Source organism: Rana temporaria, chromosome 3 (genome assembly GCF_905171775.1).
Source record: "Rana temporaria chromosome 3, aRanTem1.1, whole genome shotgun sequence".
Lineage (NCBI taxonomy): Eukaryota > Metazoa > Chordata > Amphibia > Anura > Ranidae > Rana > Rana temporaria.
The window spans coordinates 38,627,474-38,645,675 of record NC_053491.1 but is presented as its reverse complement, the minus strand read 5'-3'; the positions used below and the strand labels follow the sequence as shown (position 1 = coordinate 38,645,675).

The 18,202-nt window shown below is 43.7% G+C and overlaps 1 protein-coding gene across 1 annotated transcript in view; it reads right to left on the bottom strand.

Annotated features, from left to right (window-relative positions):
* RHCG (Rh family C glycoprotein) overlaps window positions 1–18,202 on the bottom strand; it is a gene marked incomplete in the record, with an annotated part of 59,474 nt that overhangs the window by 8,535 nt on the left and 32,737 nt on the right. Inside the window, 5 exon segments of the mRNA XM_040342410.1 lie at window positions 664–800; window positions 2,490–2,627; window positions 4,804–4,970; window positions 9,597–9,744; window positions 13,147–13,297. Coding sequence (XP_040198344.1) covers window positions 664–800; window positions 2,490–2,627; window positions 4,804–4,970; window positions 9,597–9,744; window positions 13,147–13,297 — 741 coding nt within the window.

Here is an 18,202-nt window from a genome sequence, read left to right as displayed (position 1 = left end):
TAAATATATATATATATATATATATATATATATATATATATATATATAAATATATAAATATATAAATATATATATATAAAAATATAAATATATAAATATATATATATAAAAATATATATTTTTTTTATCATATAGTATCCCTTGTGGTTAGGAGGCGGAATAATTTCCCATCATTGATATTAGTGGAAGAAATGGTGCCCACATCAGTGTCAGTGGGAGAAATTGAGCCCCATTGTTGATTTCAGTGGGTAGAATAGCACCCCATTATTGGTGTCAATGGAAATGGCACCCCATTGTTGGCCTTGGCGCAAGGAATAGTTACCCATCACTAATGTCAGTAGGAGAAATAGTAACCCATCAATGATGTCAAAGGAAGACTTTATGCTCCATCATTGTTGTCAATGGGAGGAATAATACCCCACTCTTGGTATCAGAGGAAGGATCAGTACCTTGTATCAGTGGGTGGAATAGAGTCTCAAATGCTAGATAAATGCAAGCAAAAAAAGAGTCACACCCAGCCCACGGACTGAAGTTTGGAGACCACTGGCCTAGACTATAAAAATAGGTTACCATCATACTATAGGTTGCCATCATCTGTTTAGGGGGAACAAAAATAATGAGAAGGCATTTGGAAGAATAACATGATTCCAGCAATGTCCTCACCCTTCTGCTGTGTACACTGCTTCAGTGGCGCAAGCTGCCGTTACAGCGCCTACAATCCCTCCGATTATACCTGGCATTCCATGAAGATTATGAATTCCGCAAGTATCATGGAGATTCATTTTCGAGGACAATAAAGGCTGTAAAATAGGATTGGAAATAAATAGTTTACATAAAGAGCCTGTCACCTGCCCATGCGATCACATAGGGGGCTTGTTTTATGTTATACAGTAAAATGGAAAAGCAATCCTACAACACTAATGCAAATACACATGTATGGCATTGCGCCAATATGTCACCACAAACATCAAAGTGAGAGAAAACAAATCTGGGGCCATAACTTATTGTTAAATCTAAAGGGATAACTTTTACGCCAACCAATCGCTTGTTAAGATTGTTTTACCAAAAATATGTAGCAGAATACACATTGGCCTAAACTGAAGAAATTTGATTGTTTTTAGCACAAAAAATAAAAACCGCAGAGGTGATCAAATACCACCAAAAGAAAGCTCTATTTGTAGGTATCACAGGACATTTTATTTTATTTTTTTATAATTAAAATGTGTTTTTAATTTATGAGTGAATAACTTATATAGCGCTACAAATGCGAACTGAATCGCCTCAAGGCGCTTTATCACAAGACTGCGCAATTGTCAGTTAAAGTAACACTGCCATATCCCCATAAACGGCCTGTTCATGAAAGGGGGGGGGGGGGTAAACCTTCCGGAGGGCAAGTGGTTGAAGTTTGATGGGTTTGTTATCTATTTACTCAGTGCAACCCCATCTTTTATATTTTACAGAAAAAAATGTGTATTATATTTTGTGCATGCACTAAAATTAGTTTACTGAAAACATTTATGCATATATGTTGCAACATAAAAAAATTGTAACTGCCACCATTTAGAGCCGGTTTACACACAGGCGACACGACTTTGGGGGCGACTCGGCAAGGCGATCTCAAGGCGTCTTAAGAGGCAACTTGCAAAATGACTTCAGTATTGAAGTCAATGCAAGTCGCCCCGAATCGCCCCCAAAGTAGTACAGGAACCTTTTTTTTAAGTCGGAGCGACTTGCGTCGCTCCTATTAGAACGGTTCCGTTCACTACAATGGGACGCGACTTGTCAGGCGGCTGTGTCGCCTGACGAGTCGCCCCAGTGTGAACCGGGTCTAATTCTACAGGGCCTCTTTCAAAAATATATAATGTTTAGAGTTTTAAGTATCTCTTCAACAATAAATGCAGACGTTAACATGGTTGTAAACCCTCTGACATGTTTTACCTACAGGCAAGCCTAGATTTAGGCTTGCCTGTAGGTATTTGCAATATCTCCTAAACCTACATAGTTATTTGCCAAAAAGAATGCACCGATGTCTCTGGTGTATGTGCGCCGTAGACAACGGTGCAAGCGCACTGAGAATGCCGGTTTTGTGAATGGGTAATGCTGGCTTTGGACAGCTCCCTTGCGCATGTGCGGAGTGACGTCATCGACGCTCCGGCCAATCATAGCACCGGAGCGGCGATACCCGGAAGTAACCTCCGGGGGAGAGGTCTGCGGCCAGAGGGGGAGACGAGGATCTAAGGTAAGGTAAGTAATTCATATTCAGTCTGCTAGTCATACTAGCTCATTATGCCTTTGTCTTTTTTTTTGGGGGGGGGGGGGGGTTACAACCACTTTAAATCACCAGTTAGTTTTATAAAGGGTTGTATTAGTTGCACGAGTCACTACTGTATGAACTGCACACATTTTAGACATGTTCCTGAAACAAGTAGTTGATGAGTCGCTGATTAGAGCAGGCTAAATAAAGGCAAGGTCAATAATACTTCACTTACTGAAAGGTAAACATATCCAAGTGTAGAAATAATTCCACATATGAATCCAACTATCAGAGATCCATAGGGGGTAAGCATCATTTCAGCAGCCGTCCCAACTGCCACGCCTCCAGCCAGGGTGGCATTCTGAATGTGAACCTGTAACACCAACATTCTATAAGCACAGCAGAAATACAGTAACAAATTACAGAAACTCTAGGAGATCTCAGTATAGTGAAGTCTACATCATAAAATACCCCTCAGACCTATATAGCAAAATTCTTATTTGGATAATGTCAGAGTGTCAAGACTTTGAAAGATCAGAACAGGACCATACATTTCTGTATTTGTCCCAGTGCCAGTACAGAGCAGAAGGCTCCACCAAAATGAATGCAAAAGTGGTCAAATTATAAAAAACGGTGTTCCGCCCCCAAAAAATAAATAAAAATAAATAAATTAAAAGCCAGCCGCTACACATACTGCAGCTGCTGGCTTTTAATAATCAGACACTTACCTGTCCTGGAGTGCAGCGATGTCGGCACCCACAGCTGATGTTTCCATCCATTCAGCTTCACACCGGAAACCCTACTGCGCATGCCCGCTCCTACTGGCCCGTGGGGGGGGGGGGAAGGCTCCAAATGGCCTATTTAAAAGGAGACCCTGCTGGATGCTAGCTGCTGAATGTTCATCTTCCCCTGATCCATGTTCCTGTGTTCTCACCTGTGCCAACTGATCTTCCGTAGCCGACCTGGCTTGTTCCTAACCTTGCACTGTGGATTCTTACCTTGGTTTGCCTCCGATTATCTCTGCCTGATCTCCTGCTTTTGACTTTGGCTTGCTACTGGACCTTGCTCAGCCTGCTTCCCCAATACCGACCCTGGCCTGCCACCTGACCACCCTTCTGTCTTACTGTGTATGACCCCAAGCTCACTTTGGCTACGTGCCTGACTGTGGTAGTCACCTGCTATCAAGCCACCGGTACCCATGCTTTGCGCCCCCACATTCAGGGGGGCTCAGAGCAGAGCTGCAAGGGAAGCCCTCTTGTCAAATTGGCCTCCAACCAAGGCAACGCGACAGAGCACCCTTAACTTGTTTGGGATTTAGTGCCATGAAATGGACACAAGACCGTCTAGTGGTATATTAACTCAATGAATTGGTACGGGTTAGAATGGTGGTTTGAGCATAAATGAACATACAGAAGGCTGGTTCAGACATGGTCAACTAGACAGCATCAGTACTATTTCAAGGTAACTTAGACTAGAGTTCTATACCACTAGACTGGGTGTCATGTACCTGGTGGGACGCCAAAGCGCCGAGAGGGATTCCCTTGTGGCAAAGTGCAGATTGCTCCTCAAGGTGGTAACAGGGAGTGCTTTGCTCAGAGAATCAGGGGTTGTTAGCTGCAACAGGCTGAGGTAGGGTTGCCAACTCATCCCTTTAAAACAGAACACATATTACACAGGTTCTGAGGCTAATTTAATGCAAATAAGGCACCACGTGAGTTTAATTACCTCCTTAATCAGCCACAGAACCTGTGTAATTAATATGTGTTCGGTTTTAAAGGGATGAGTTGGCAACCCTAGGCTGAGGTGATGAAGACATGTCCGCTGGATGGTAGCTGATGAGCGGGATGCACTTCTGGGAAGGGTTCCCTCCGGAGTACTGGAAGAGACTTGGCAGCAAGGAGAGCCAGGAGCAGAAGTCATGCACGGAAGGTCAGGAGTAAAGCAGCAAGCGGAGTCAGCATCATACAGGGTCTTACACTGGTAATCAGGCAGTAGATCATTTGGGGGATTATGGTGTGGGGTTGTTTTTCAAGGGTTGGGCTTGGCCCCTTAGTACCAGTGAAGGGAACTCTTAAGCATCAACCTGATCATGACATTTTTCCAAAATGTCTTGATATGAACAGTTTGGGGATAGCCCCTTCCTGTGACAATATGACTGCGCACCAGTGCACAAAGCCAGGTCCATAAAGACATGGATGAGCGATGTTGGGGTGGAGGAACTTGACTGGCCTGCACAGAGTCCTGAGCTCAATCCGATAGAACACCTTTGAAATTATTTAGAGCAGAGACTGCAAGCCAGTCCTTGTCCAACAATCGGTGCCTGACCTCACAAATGTGTTTCTAGAAGAACGGTTAAACATTCCCATAGACACACCCCTAAACCTTGTGGACAGCCTTCCCAGAAAGGTTGAACCGACTCAATACTGAATCATACGGACTAAGCCTGGGAGGTCATTAAAGTTAATGTGCGTGTAAAGGCAGGCGTCCTAATACTTTTGTCAATATAGTGTATGCATCATATGGACAGGATTCAGATTTTCTACACTTACCATTTCTAATTTACCCGTTTTGTTGGTTACACTGGAGATGGCAACAGTCGTGAGAACACAGGCTGCCAGAGAACAATATGTATTAATGGCGGCTCTGTGCTGGGCATCACCATGTTCGGAGACAGCAGAATTAAAGCTGGGCCAGTACATCCACAAATACAATGTCCCTGCATATGCACAAAAGAAAATGGTTAGAAAAATGTACTTTTTAGTTTTATATCAAGATCCACTTTTTACTGCGGCAGGGTGGCAGCTGCAGGCTAAGCGGCGTACTGGTACATTGCTCAGTGCATGCATACTGGCACGCTCCCAGAACACGCAGCAGTGTAATCTCATGACTGCTGTCCGGTGGACATAGCGAAACATGGTACCTTGTACCTGGCTGCTGTGAGCGGCTGGGGTACCATGTGATCTCTATAACCAAATCAAACAAAACAGACATGAATGACTTCCATTAACAGTGGCTTGCTTACTATTGTGATGCTGTGATTGGCCCAGGTAGAATGTCATAGCTGTAGGCCAATCACAGCACCATGTACCATGTGAGTAGCTGTACCCAATCACTGCATCACAACAATAAGCAAGCTGTCATAAAAGAAAGCCATTCATGACAATTAAAACTATTGCTGATAACCGTGATCACCCACATCCCCCCAGATTATTACAGTTTCACTATGGTCACACTGAACTACTCTGTTGACAGTTTAAAAAAAAAAAAAAATGTACACACATAAAAAACGATTTTGGAAAATAAAATTTTTCTTAGTTTCTGTTATAACGTTTTGCAAACCAATACTCTTTCTACGTAAATGTAAGACAAAAGGTTAGCGTCTTCAAACTATGGTGTGTATAATCTATCAATCCTGGTGTACTGATCGCACATCACAACTCGCATTCGGCGCTCTATAAGCATTTATTCCAATCCACAAAGTACAGTCTGAGGTACAGTGGAACCTTGGTTTACGAGTAAAGCGGTTAACGAGCATTTTGAGTCAGAATAAAACAAATAAAGTTGCTAGTCTTTCAATTTGTGAGTGTTGTCTCACGCAACAAGCAGAATTAAAGCTCATGGGGTGTGCAGTACCGCATTTGTCGGAGGTGCGGAGGCGCCGGAGCCAATCGGAACAGTTCGTAAATACTCCGTTCCCCGGGTGTTTCCAAGGTCAGCCGATCATTTACGAGGTTCTCCGGCGCGCCCGACCCCCCCCCCCCCCCCCACCTCTAGCCACATGCGGTATTGCATGCCCTTGAAGTCAATGTGGAACAAATCATTTTCATTGACTTCGATTGGGAAACTCGCTTTGATATGCAAGTTCTTTGGATTACGAGAATTCTCCAGTAACGGATTATGCTCGTAATCCAAGGTTCCACTGTATTTAGTAAGAATGGTGAGTTTTTTTAAGTTGTAAATGTTTTTTTCACACAATAAATAATAATAATAATAATAATAATAATAATAATAATAATAATAATAATAATAATAATAAATATATATCTATATCAGGGCTCAAAATTTCAAGTCCTGAGCTACTAGCCAGGCCTCAAGAGTTACTCGCCACCAGTTGCCCCACCTAATTCATACACTGCCCTGCGCCTAATTGCACCCGTAAACACGCCCTCGTAGATTATCTCATGGAATGACAATGTTTTATGCAGAATCAAGTTACAAAATGAAATATTACCAACAACAACTTTAACAAAGAGGGACAGGCCACTGGGGGCAGACCAGAGGGACAGGCCACTGGGGGCAGACCAGAGGGACAGGCCACTGGGGGCAGACCAGAGGGACAGGCCACTGGGGGCAGACCAGAGGGACAGGCCACTGGGGGCAGACCAGAGGGACAGGCCACTGGGGGCAGACCAGAGGGACAGGCCACTGGGGGCAGACCAGAGGGACAGGCCACTGGGGGCAGACCAGAGGGACAGGGCACTGGGGGCAGACCAGAGGGACAGGGCACTAGAACTGGGTCTCTTCCCCATTCTCTTGCTGTCTCCTCTGCAACTCCCATCCATCCTCTCTCTCATTCATCTCATCATCAGGAGCCTGTGTGTGCGGCTCCGCGCTTGCATGTCCCCACTTCCCCCTTTTATTCAGGCTGGCAGAGAGGAGCTGCAGCACAGCGGGAGGGGGTACAATCCAGCGCTGAGATCCACACAACTGCACAGCCATTGACACCATAGCACAGCGCACACTGACAGCGCACAGCACACATTAAGACCAGTCTGTTCACAGTGCTCAGGCTAAACTGTTGGACACTTAGGCCTCATGCACATGAGACGCTATTACAAACGCCTCTAATCTCAGCTTTTCAAAGGCAAAAACCGGCATTTAAAACGCCCGTTTTTGCCGCGAATTGCGCGGCGTTTTACCGCGATTTGCGGCTGTCAGCGTTTATCCCCAAAACACTGTAGACCCTCCCCAAGCTCAGAATCAAACTATTTGTGCCGTGTTTTGCCGCGATTTGCGTCTAAAACGCAAAAGCTGAAAGCTTCTGAACCCAAAATTTTGGGTTTGGAAAAACGGCCCTAAACCCAACTGCTTTGAAACGCCAAAAAACGTGATCGTGTGCATGGACACATAGAACAACATTAAATGTGTTCAGGGGCAGTTGAAAAAAATGCCCAAATGCCTCTGAACTCGAGTTTAGCAGCGTCTCATGTGCATGGGGCCTTACATAGAGCACAAGGAGAAGAAAACTGCACAAACTAGAAGGCTGCCGCTCTCATGTCAGGGCAACTTTCAGTAAGCGCTGCACCGGAGTGGTAATTTTTGCAATCCTCCACCTCACACATTACTTTCTGCTCTCCAGCTACATTGGTCGGGCCCGGGGGAGGGGGGCAGGCTCAGGGAGGTCATACTGTTAGGTCCCATGGCTTAATGAGAATTGTAAGTAGAGCACCTGTGTACTGCTCTGCCTGTACGCGGCTCACCAGACTACTTTTCCCGAGCATGCACCTTTCCTCTTCGGCCGCCAATCTCATCGGGACTCTAAGTGTAGGCACAGATTGGAGGGAGATTGGTCATGCAGCCCTGTCATCACTAGCCCCCAGCTTAAATCCACTCGCCAAATGCTAGTAAGCGAGTGGAAATTTTGAGGGCTGTATATATAAAATTTTTTGCTATAATAAAAATATCCCCCCCCCCCCCAAACACCAAAAACAAAAAAAAGTCATCCGTTTTAGACCAATGTGTATTTTACTACATATTTTTGATAAACAAAAATCACAAGCGTATAGTGATTGGTTTGCGCAAAATTTTTAAGAATTACAAAATAGGGGATATATTTATGGCATTTATTATTATTTTTACAAGCAATGGCGTCGAGTAGCGATTTTTTGCGGGACTGCGACATTACAGGGAACAGATCAGACTCTTTTTGGGACAGTGACATTTTTACAGCAATCAGTGCTATAAAAATGCACCGATTACTGTATAAATGACACTGGCAGGGAAGGGGTTAACACTAGGGGGCGATCAAGGGTTAAATGTGTTCCCGGGGGGGGGGGGGGGGGCAGAAGGGACTGAAAAGGAGTAGAGAGATTTCTGTTCCTGATCACTGGGAACAGATGATCTCTCTGTACTCCCCTGACAGAACGGGGATCTGTTTGTGTACATTGACAGATCCCGGTTTTGGCTTTCTGTAAAGCGATCGCTGGTGGCAGGCAGACATCACGACCGCCGACCACGCACATTGGCTCTGGCCGTCTCCGGCGACGGCGCTGTGCGTCTCCGGCGCCATACACGTGCCCACTGTGCGAAGAGACATACAACTAAGGCAATTCACACAATAGAGCCGACCAGCCTCAGGATAATGACGGCGACTGGTCGGCAAGTGGTTAAGCACAAGTCTCATCGGGAATATTGACATTCTTTCAATGGGTTTGCAGGTGTTCATAAATGGCAGTGCCAAGCTCCTCATCCCCTTTGCTTGACAATCCCTTTCCAATCACAATTAAAAATGGGCAGAATAATTATTCAAAATTAGACATCAATGGGGTTCAGAATAAAGTTCAGAATTTTTTTGGACGTATGGAGGTTCGTTAAATGACCTGTTCAGATGCACATTATACCATACAGTCAGTTTTCAGAATGTACAATCTATGTATATAGTACATGTATAATCTTGTATATATTAAGAATAAAAATCATAGTCTGGAACAGTGTCACGTTGTGCTGGTCATCATGATCATCTCTGACAATGTAAATCATGTCTGTAGCCTCTTAAAGTGTTACTAAACCCAGGAGCCTGCATTCACTATATCTGGCCTCCCACAGAACACAGACATGCAATAGTTTTAGTAAATATAAAACTGCTAAATACCTTCTCATTAGCAGTATATAGCAGTCCTGTGACCTCTATTAGTGTCTGGTTAAAGCTTATAGGAGGAGGAGGAGTTTTCATTCCCTGTGAATGTCCTATAGGGCTACAGGATCCCTGACCCCATGTTTGGACAGTGCCGATTGGCCCTGTGCTGGTCGCATGCACTCTACTGAGAGAGAAAAAAAAAAAAATCTATAGCAACACAAACTGAGCATGTTAGAGAGTCCATTAACGGTCTTACCCAGAGATGTTTTGGGGACAAAGAAAGAAGGGGAGGATCAGAGAAGACGGGATCAAACAGCCTTTTTACACAATGCAGAGGATTAACCCATTGGATTCCACAGTGAGTATAAGCATGCTTCACTGCATATACAGACTGATGATGTTACGGTTGTGGGTTTAGTAACACTTTAAGTTCCCTAAAAACAGTCACATGGAAAAAAAACGAAATGTTCTATTATACAAACTCACCTATCATTGCAAAGAGATCAGATGTATACACAGATCCTTCCTTGTTGTTGTTTTCCTTTAATTTTGGACGCTGTAGGATCCAGGCCACCGTCAATCCAAAATACGCCCCAAATGTGTGGATAGTCATGGAGCCACCAGCATCATTAACCTGCAGTAGGAATTGTGGCTGGTTAGTTACACAGTTGTAAAACATGGTAAAAAGGTTCCATCAGCATCTTATCTTCAGCTTTACCTTAAACCCACCCCATACACCCAGTGAAGTGAACAGCCTCAGATACACAGATAAACCAAATCTCTCCCTACATAAGTTTTACATCCATATCTGCTTCACATTTATATACGGTTTAGAAAGTTCAGATCATGTTAGATTTTCTCTTTCCTGTTTAACACAGAGTGTGATGTTTGGGCATACAGCCAAGATTGCTAATTGGAGGAAAGGCACACACCCCCTCTCTTCATAGACAGAGACTCTCAGGAGGCATTTTGTAATAGGACCTGCTCCCTGCTAATTTCTGGCAACCTCCCCAGACAGAAGATTCAGGCTGCTTTTGTCTAAAGTGTCCAAGAATGTCAGTCTGATAAGTTATCAGGCTGATAACAGTAACGGTTGAGGAGAACGCTATAGGACTTGGCTCATTGAAGAGAGGTAAAAATAAAAAAACACAAAATTCATGAAATCGGGTTTACATCCACTTTAATGATAAAAAAAAAAACTTCTGGGAGTGATTGTATTTATTTTTTTTAAATAAAAAAAAAAAAAAAAAAAAGAAGGTATTAATTCCTGCTATTGGACCACAATATTTTTACCTTTTAAAATTTTAGGCTCCATTCACACCCAAGTATACTGCAGTGACACCGCATTTTTTTTTTTAGCTTTTTTTTTTTTAACACGTTTCTTGGAGAGACAATTCATTTCAAATGGGTCTCCCTCCGCTACATAAATGCACCAAAGAAACTCGAGTACCAAATTTTGGCACAGAGCCAAGCGCTTTTGGCGCTGCATTTTTTGCCCCGCTAGCGGCCGGAAAAGGGTTAAAAACCACACACACACACACACACACACACACACACGCCGCTGTATCAGCGCTTTGCAGGCAGTTTGACCACACTGCCCATTTATTTCAATGGGCACTGCTTGCAGGAGTTTTTTTTTTTTTTTTTAACGTCCTGCCAGCGCATCGCCTCAGTGTGAAAGCACTCTGGCTTTCACACTAACTGCAGGGGAGCCGTTTTTCAGGGGCTTTACAGGTGCTATTTTTAGCCCAAGAGCACCTGAAAAATTCCCCCAGTATGAAAGGGGTCTTAAGCACATTTCCCCCCCCCCATGGTTAGAAAGCACTGCCAGGGAAAACACGTAACCCTTTGATTGCCCCTGATGCTAACCCCTTCCCCGCCAGTGTCATTTATACAGTGAGTGTGTTTTTTAGCATTGACCATTGTATTGGTGTCGCTGGTCCCCAAAACGTTTGTGCAAACCAAGCAATATATGCCTATTGGGATATATTTTTTTTTTTTTTTTTTTACAGAAAATATGTAGAATATATCGGCCTAAACTGATAAATACATTTGTTGTTTTAGATTTAGTTTTTTTGATATTTTTTTTTTTTTTGCTACAATACATATTTCCAAAATTGTCGCCACGTTTAGAGCGCAAAAAATTAAAACCACAGAGGTGATAATATACCACCAAAAGAAAGCTCTATTTGTAAAAAAAAAAAAAAAGAAGGACGCCAATTTTGTTGGGTACAACGTCGCAGGACCGCGCAATTATCAGTTAAAGCGACAGTGCCATATCGCAAAAAAAGGCCTGGTCATTAAGAGGGCAAATCCTTCTGGGGATGAAGTGGTAAAAAAAAAAAAAAACACACACCACACAAACAGGAATTTTGCTTGCACGTGATAGGATGGTGGAAGTCAGCACAGCTTCGCCTCATTCACCAAGCTCTGGGGCAACTTCTCTTGTTAAAGTGACCGGCCTATTTGCATTTAGTACATTAACCCAATACTGCTTCAGGATTGTCCCGCTGTCCCTCCTTGAAGCTCCATGGCCGGGTCTCTACTGTGCATGCGTGAAGCGCGCTGCACTTTCTAAATGGCCCAGCAGCAGAAAAAAAAAAAAAAAAAAGGGAGGCCGGGGGCCAAACTTCTGACGTACCTCGCCAGGGGTAGGCAAGACGGGATGACAGGGTACCTGTCGAAAACCGGTACCCGCTCCTCCCCCTCGAAAGGTGCCAAAATGTAGCATCGTAAAAGGGGGAGGTGACAGATGAGCGGAAGTTTCACTTTTGGGTGGAACTCCGCTTTAAAAAGGAAAATTGTTCGTTCTGTTAACGTATGAGAATTTTTTTTGGGGTTTGCCCCCTTTGGAAATTTTCATTTGAAAAGTCAGAATCGGATGTAAAAAGTTGCGAACACACCATTTAAAAATCCAACAATCGTGCCTCGTATGGAATTTCTCTTCCAATTTGTACCCCATTTTAATCTGAGAGTCTACATTTTTCACTTGGAAAACCACAAAACAAAATTGCAGGACAGTTTTTTTTCCTTTGGTTACATAATAAATCAAAATTAAAAGCGGAGGTTCACCCAAAAATCAACTGTCACTAGATCCAGCATACTGCTGACATCAGCAGTATGCTGGATTTTTTTTTTGTACTTCTCATTTTAGCGGTCTTTCTTCTCCGGCACCGAGCGGCGTATCCTTCCGGGTATAGGCGTTCCTAAATCAAGCGCAGTTGATTGACGGGCTTGGATAGCGCGTCACGCCTTCCGAAAATAGCCGACGTGACTCTCGGCAATTTACGGCGCCTGCGCAGTCAGCGCTACACGGCAGGCGCCGTATAGCGCCGTAAGCAGCCGAGTGTCACGTCGGCTATTTCCGGATGGCGTGACGCGCTATCCAAGCCCATCGATCAACTGCGCTTGATTTAGGAACGCCTACTCCCCGCAGGATTCCCCGCTCGGAGCCGGAGAAGAAAGACCGCTAAAACGATAAGTACAAAAAAAAAAAAAATCCAGCATACTGCAGATGTCAGCAGTATGCTGGATCTAGTGACAGAAAGTTGATTTTTGGGTGAACCTCCGCTTTAAATATATTTTTACATTACATTACATTATATTACATTTTTGGATGTCAAACATTACATTATTATGCAATCAAAAACACAATTTTTTTGTTATAGAATCATTTATGTAAATGGCATGCCGTCATAAGACTAGCAATCCAGACTTCGCCTTGCACAATAGTTTGAAGAATACCGAATCTGCCTCCCTCCCCAATCACACCCATTCCATTGGTAATCATTTTCAGGGAGCAGTTTATTTTGACAGTATTGTATTACAGAAAAATTGCAGAAACTGACGAGAACTGTTCCCAACTTCTTCTCGTGTGAATATAAGGCGACATAGTGAGAAGAAGCAATGCGGTAAAGATGGGCCGATATTCACCAATCTGCAATATACGTCAGTTGTCCTTATCCTTGTCGCCCCCCCCCACATTACAAAAAATGTTAGATAATAAATAGGAAGTCAAACGAAATGTAAATCTTACATGGAGCAGGTTGAGAAGAATATATTCGTTCACCGCAAAGAGCGTCACTTGGAACAAGGTCATCAGCATGACTTGTACAGGACTGACTGTCCCCAGAACTCCACCAAAGGCAATGCACACAGATCCCACACAGAAATCAGCGTTGATGAGGCTGAAAGAAATTAATGAAATGAGTAAGTGAAAACCAGAAGAAAAAAAGATTAAATAGCAAGTACATGATAATTGGAAAACTCAATTTTAGTATGATTCAGATGCATTTTTATGGCACGTGGCGGGGGTTATTTACTAAAACTGCAAAGTGCTAAATGAGGTGCACTTCTGCATAGAAGCCAATCAGCTTCCAGGTTTTTTTTGCCAAAGCTTTATTGAACAAGCTGAAAATAGAAGCCGATTGGCTACCATGCAAAGCTGTACCAGATTCTGAGTGCACCAGTTTTAGTAAATCTACCCCATGGTGTAATATTATTCGAATTAATAATGCGCCATAGGCGTGCTCACAGGGTGTGCCAGGTGTGCCTGGGCACACCCTAATGACCCTGTGCTGTGCAGATTTCCCCTGCTACTTGGCTGCAGAAAAAAGGAACTCTGAACCCTGATATTTCACCAAGGCCCCCATTGGGTTCCAAAAAAAAAAAAAAAAAATGTAAAAAATAAAATATTGTAAAACAGAATATATTGTAAAAAAAAAAAATCAAAAAAGTAACAATAAAAAATAACTGACACCAGTCTCTGCCCTTTCCACATCATCCACCGTTCTACCGACACTGTCCATTGCCCCATTGCTTTGGGGTGCCCACCCTAATGCAATAGGCTGCGCACACCTATGTAATGCGCATTTACATTGGTCTCTACCCTCAAGGAGCTTACCATCTAAAAAGGTTCCCAACTCGCATTCATATACTAGGGCCAATTTAGACAGAAGCCAATTAACCTACCAGCATGTCTTTGGAGTGTGGGGGGAAACCGGAGTACCCGGAGGAAAACCCACAAAGGCACAGGGAGAACATGCAAACTCCAGGAAGGTAGTGTCATGGTCGGGATTCGAACTGTTACTGCTAGGCGAGAGTGCTACCCAGTATACATACATACATATTAACACATATATTATTATTCAGGATTTACATAGCGCCAACAGTTTACGCAGCGCTTTACAACATGATACCAAACAGTACAGTTACAATACAAATCAATACAAGGTTCAGGATTGTGTCTATGGGAATGTTTGACCATTCTTCCAGAAACGCATTTGTGAGGTCAGGTACTGATGTTGGACGAGAAGGCCTGGCTTGCAGGTGCTCTATCAAGTTGAGGTCAGGACTCTATGCAGGCCAGTCAAGTTCCTCCACCCAAAACTCGCTCATCCATGTCTTTATGGACCTTGCTTTGTGCACTGGTGCGCAGTCAAGTTGGAACAGGAAGGGGCCTTCTCCAAACTGTTCGCACAAATTTGGGAGCCTGGAATTGGCCAAAATGTTTAAAGGGTTTTCTTCACTGGAACTAAGGGGCCAAGCCCAACCCCTGAAATGAGATCATTCTTTCAGCCGACCCATCGACAGCTGTCCTCCGGATCCAGCATCAGGGAACGCCTAGACCGACAGGTGTACGACTACATCGGGTTAACGGCCAATGTGGACGCACTGAGAAATGATGAACCCCTGGACTACCGGGTGGGCAGGCTTGACCTCTGGCCAGAGCTTGCACAATTTGCAATAGAACTGTTGGCTTTCCCCTCATCCAGTGTCCTGTCCTAAAGGACGTTCAGTGCAGCAGGGGGGGTCGTGACCGATAAGCGCACTCGCCTAGCTCACAACAGTGTTGATTACCTCACATTTATAAAAATGAAGCATGGATCTCGGAGGAATTCAACACGTGACCAGTAGACCATGTTTCATCAAATGGGAGATCAATCAGTCTCAGCCCAATGGCTGTATATATGCATTCATTCTTTTTCATATTAAAATAAATTGCCCCTGCATTTGATCATTACTGGTTTTAGTAATAACTTAAGACAGGGGTGCCCAACCAGTGACCCGGGGGCCACATGTGGCCCGCGTAGCCCTCTGATGTGGCCTGCAACCTCCTGCTCTGGGATGGAATAGAATACTGTTAATACAAGGTTTATTACTAAAATCAGTGTATATATGGGCATATCTTTTCTGCCCAGAGGCGATTAAGTTCGCATGTGTTGCGCTATATAAGTTTTCATTCATTCAGTACAGTAGTTACTGGGCTGCTTTAAAACTGATCCGCAGGTGCAGATTAGTTTACCTACACTGAGCCATAGGCTTCTGCCATTGCTTGCGAGTTTGGTGAGCTTTCTGAAAGTGCACCAAACCTGCAGAATATAATAGAAGTCTATTGCAAAGTGCAGTGTCCACTCTGCATATGCCGCGAACATGCCATCCACCCGCTCCGCTCATTGTGGCCCGTGACCGGTTACCAAGTCGCTTAAGTGGCCCTTGCTCTTCAAAAGGTTGGGCACCCCTGACTTAAAACATAGGCTGCGGAGGGTGGGTGCAGACCGGAGCTCACTCACTCTTGTTGCAGATGATGAAAGCAAACACACACACACACACACACACACACACACACAGGGCCGGATTAACAATGGGGCTGATGGAGCTGCAGCTCCAGGCCCCTTTCTCAAGATAGGCTCATTTGCCCAAAAAAAAAAAAAAAAAAAAATTTTTTTTTTTTTTTAAGATCGAATTTGGGGAGTTGTAGCTCGATGACCAGAGGTCACAGAAACCCCACATTTGGGGGTAGGCATGGGAAGAGCTACCCCACAACTGGTTAAAATATGGGACGGCTATCATTTATGGTTCCGGAGATACGGGCCTGCTTGCACAGCCTGTCAGAAGCTACATTCAGAGCGGCCAATATAAATACAAGCTGACACACTACAGCAGACTGATAGGATCACAGTGCTTATAATAATTATTTGTATATTACTCATGGTAATTAACCCCTTGCCACCCAGGCCAATTCTGACACTTCTCTACTACATGTAAAAATCATCATTTGTTTTTTGCTAGAAAATTACTCTATGGTGGTCTTTGCACTTTTTATGTTGCACGGTACAGAGCTGCACGATTCTGGCTAAAATGAGAATTGCAATTTTTTTGCTTAGAAGATAGATCACGATTCTCTCACGATTGTTGCGGCGTAACATCTTTCACATTAAAACAAACAAAAAAAAAAAAAATAGGCTAACTTCACGGTTTTGTTTTTATGGTTTTTATTATTCATTGAAGTGGGAAAATGCAGTGTGACATAAAATATTGCAGCAATTGCCATTGTATTCCCTAGAGTCCCTGCTAAAATATATATAATGTTTGGCAGTTCCAAGTAATTTTCTAGCAAATAATATTGCTTTTTAACTTAAGAAACAAGTGTTGGACTTTAAGTGGTTAAATTTAGTTACAATGTTAGTTACAATGTTTCATTTTGTTTACAAACTTCGCAGACTGCCCAGATTTGTTCTTTACACACAGAAGTGTATCCCTTTGATCTAAGAAGGAAGCGTTAGTTACAATGTTTCCTGTTTAAAAACTTGGCAGACTGCCCAGATATTTTCTTTTGATAGCTGAAAGTCTCTGCACTTGTTATATGAAAGAATCAGCAAACTCTGCATTGGAGATCGTCAGGGGGGTTGAATCGAGATCACGATTTTTTTAACGATTAATTGTGCAGCTCTCGCACAGTATTTGCGCAGCAATTTTTCAAACATGTTTTTTTGGAAAAAAATGTTTCATTCATTAAAAAAAACAGTTAGTTAAGTTAGCACAATTTTTTTTGGTATCCTAAGCGATGCTTTACATTTTTTTAGGTTACATGTTTAGAGTTACAGAGGAGGTCTAGTACTAGAATTATTGCTCTTGCTCTAACGATCGTGGCGTATGTAACCTGTGTGTATCTGGCTCTGATACTACCAGTGCCTACCCAGCCACTGACTAGTATCTCTCCCCAGCCTGTCCCCACACACCCTCTCACCTGCTGACCTGTGGATGGGGGAATCACTCCTGCAGTGTTATTGTGTTCTGCCAGTGCGTACAATGATCAGTGTTGCTGATTGTTTTAAGAAAAAAAAAAAACAGGCTGGTTGTACTCAAGTTGATTAATGGATTGACTTGTGTAAAACCAGCTAGCCCATACATAGATTGACTATGGCTGGTCTCTGCATAATTGGCGTAATTTCAATCCATGTATGACCCGCTTAACCACTACTCAGTCCCTAAATATCCTTCCACTCCTGTACATAGTGCTCACTGTCATACTCTCCACACTTCTCTCCTATACATAGTACCCACTGTCATACCCTACACACTCCTCTTCTGTACATAGTGCCCACTGTCATACCCTCCACACTCCTCTCCTATACATAGTGCCTGCTGTCATACACTTCTCTCCTGTACTTAGTGCCCACTGTCGCACCCTCCACACTCCTCTCCTGTACATACTGCTCACTGTCATACCCTCCACACTCCTCTCCTATACATAGTGCCCACTGTCATACCCTCCACACTCCTCTCCTATACATAGTGTTCACTGTCATACCCTCCACACTCCTCTCCTATACATAGAGCCCACTATCATACCATCTACATTCCTCTCCTGTACATACTGCCCACTGTCATACCCTCCACACTCCTCTCCTGTACATACTGCCCCATCATACCCTCCACACTTCTCTCTGGTACGTACTACCCTCTGTCATACCCCCTCACTCTTCCCGTACATACTGCCCATTGTCATACCCTTCACACTCCTCTCCTGTACATAGTGCTTTTTTCCGTACCCTTTGTACTCCTCTCCTGTACATAGTGCCCACTGTCATACCCTCCACACTCCTCTCCTGTACATACTGCCCCATCATACCCTCCACACTTCTCTCTGGTACGTACTACCCTCTGTCATACCCCCTCACTCTTCCCGTACATACTGCCCATTGTCATACCCTTCACACTCCTCTCCTGTACATAGTGCTTTTTTCCGTACCCTTTGTACTCCTCTCCTGTACATACTGCCCACTGTCATACCCTCCACACTCCTCTCC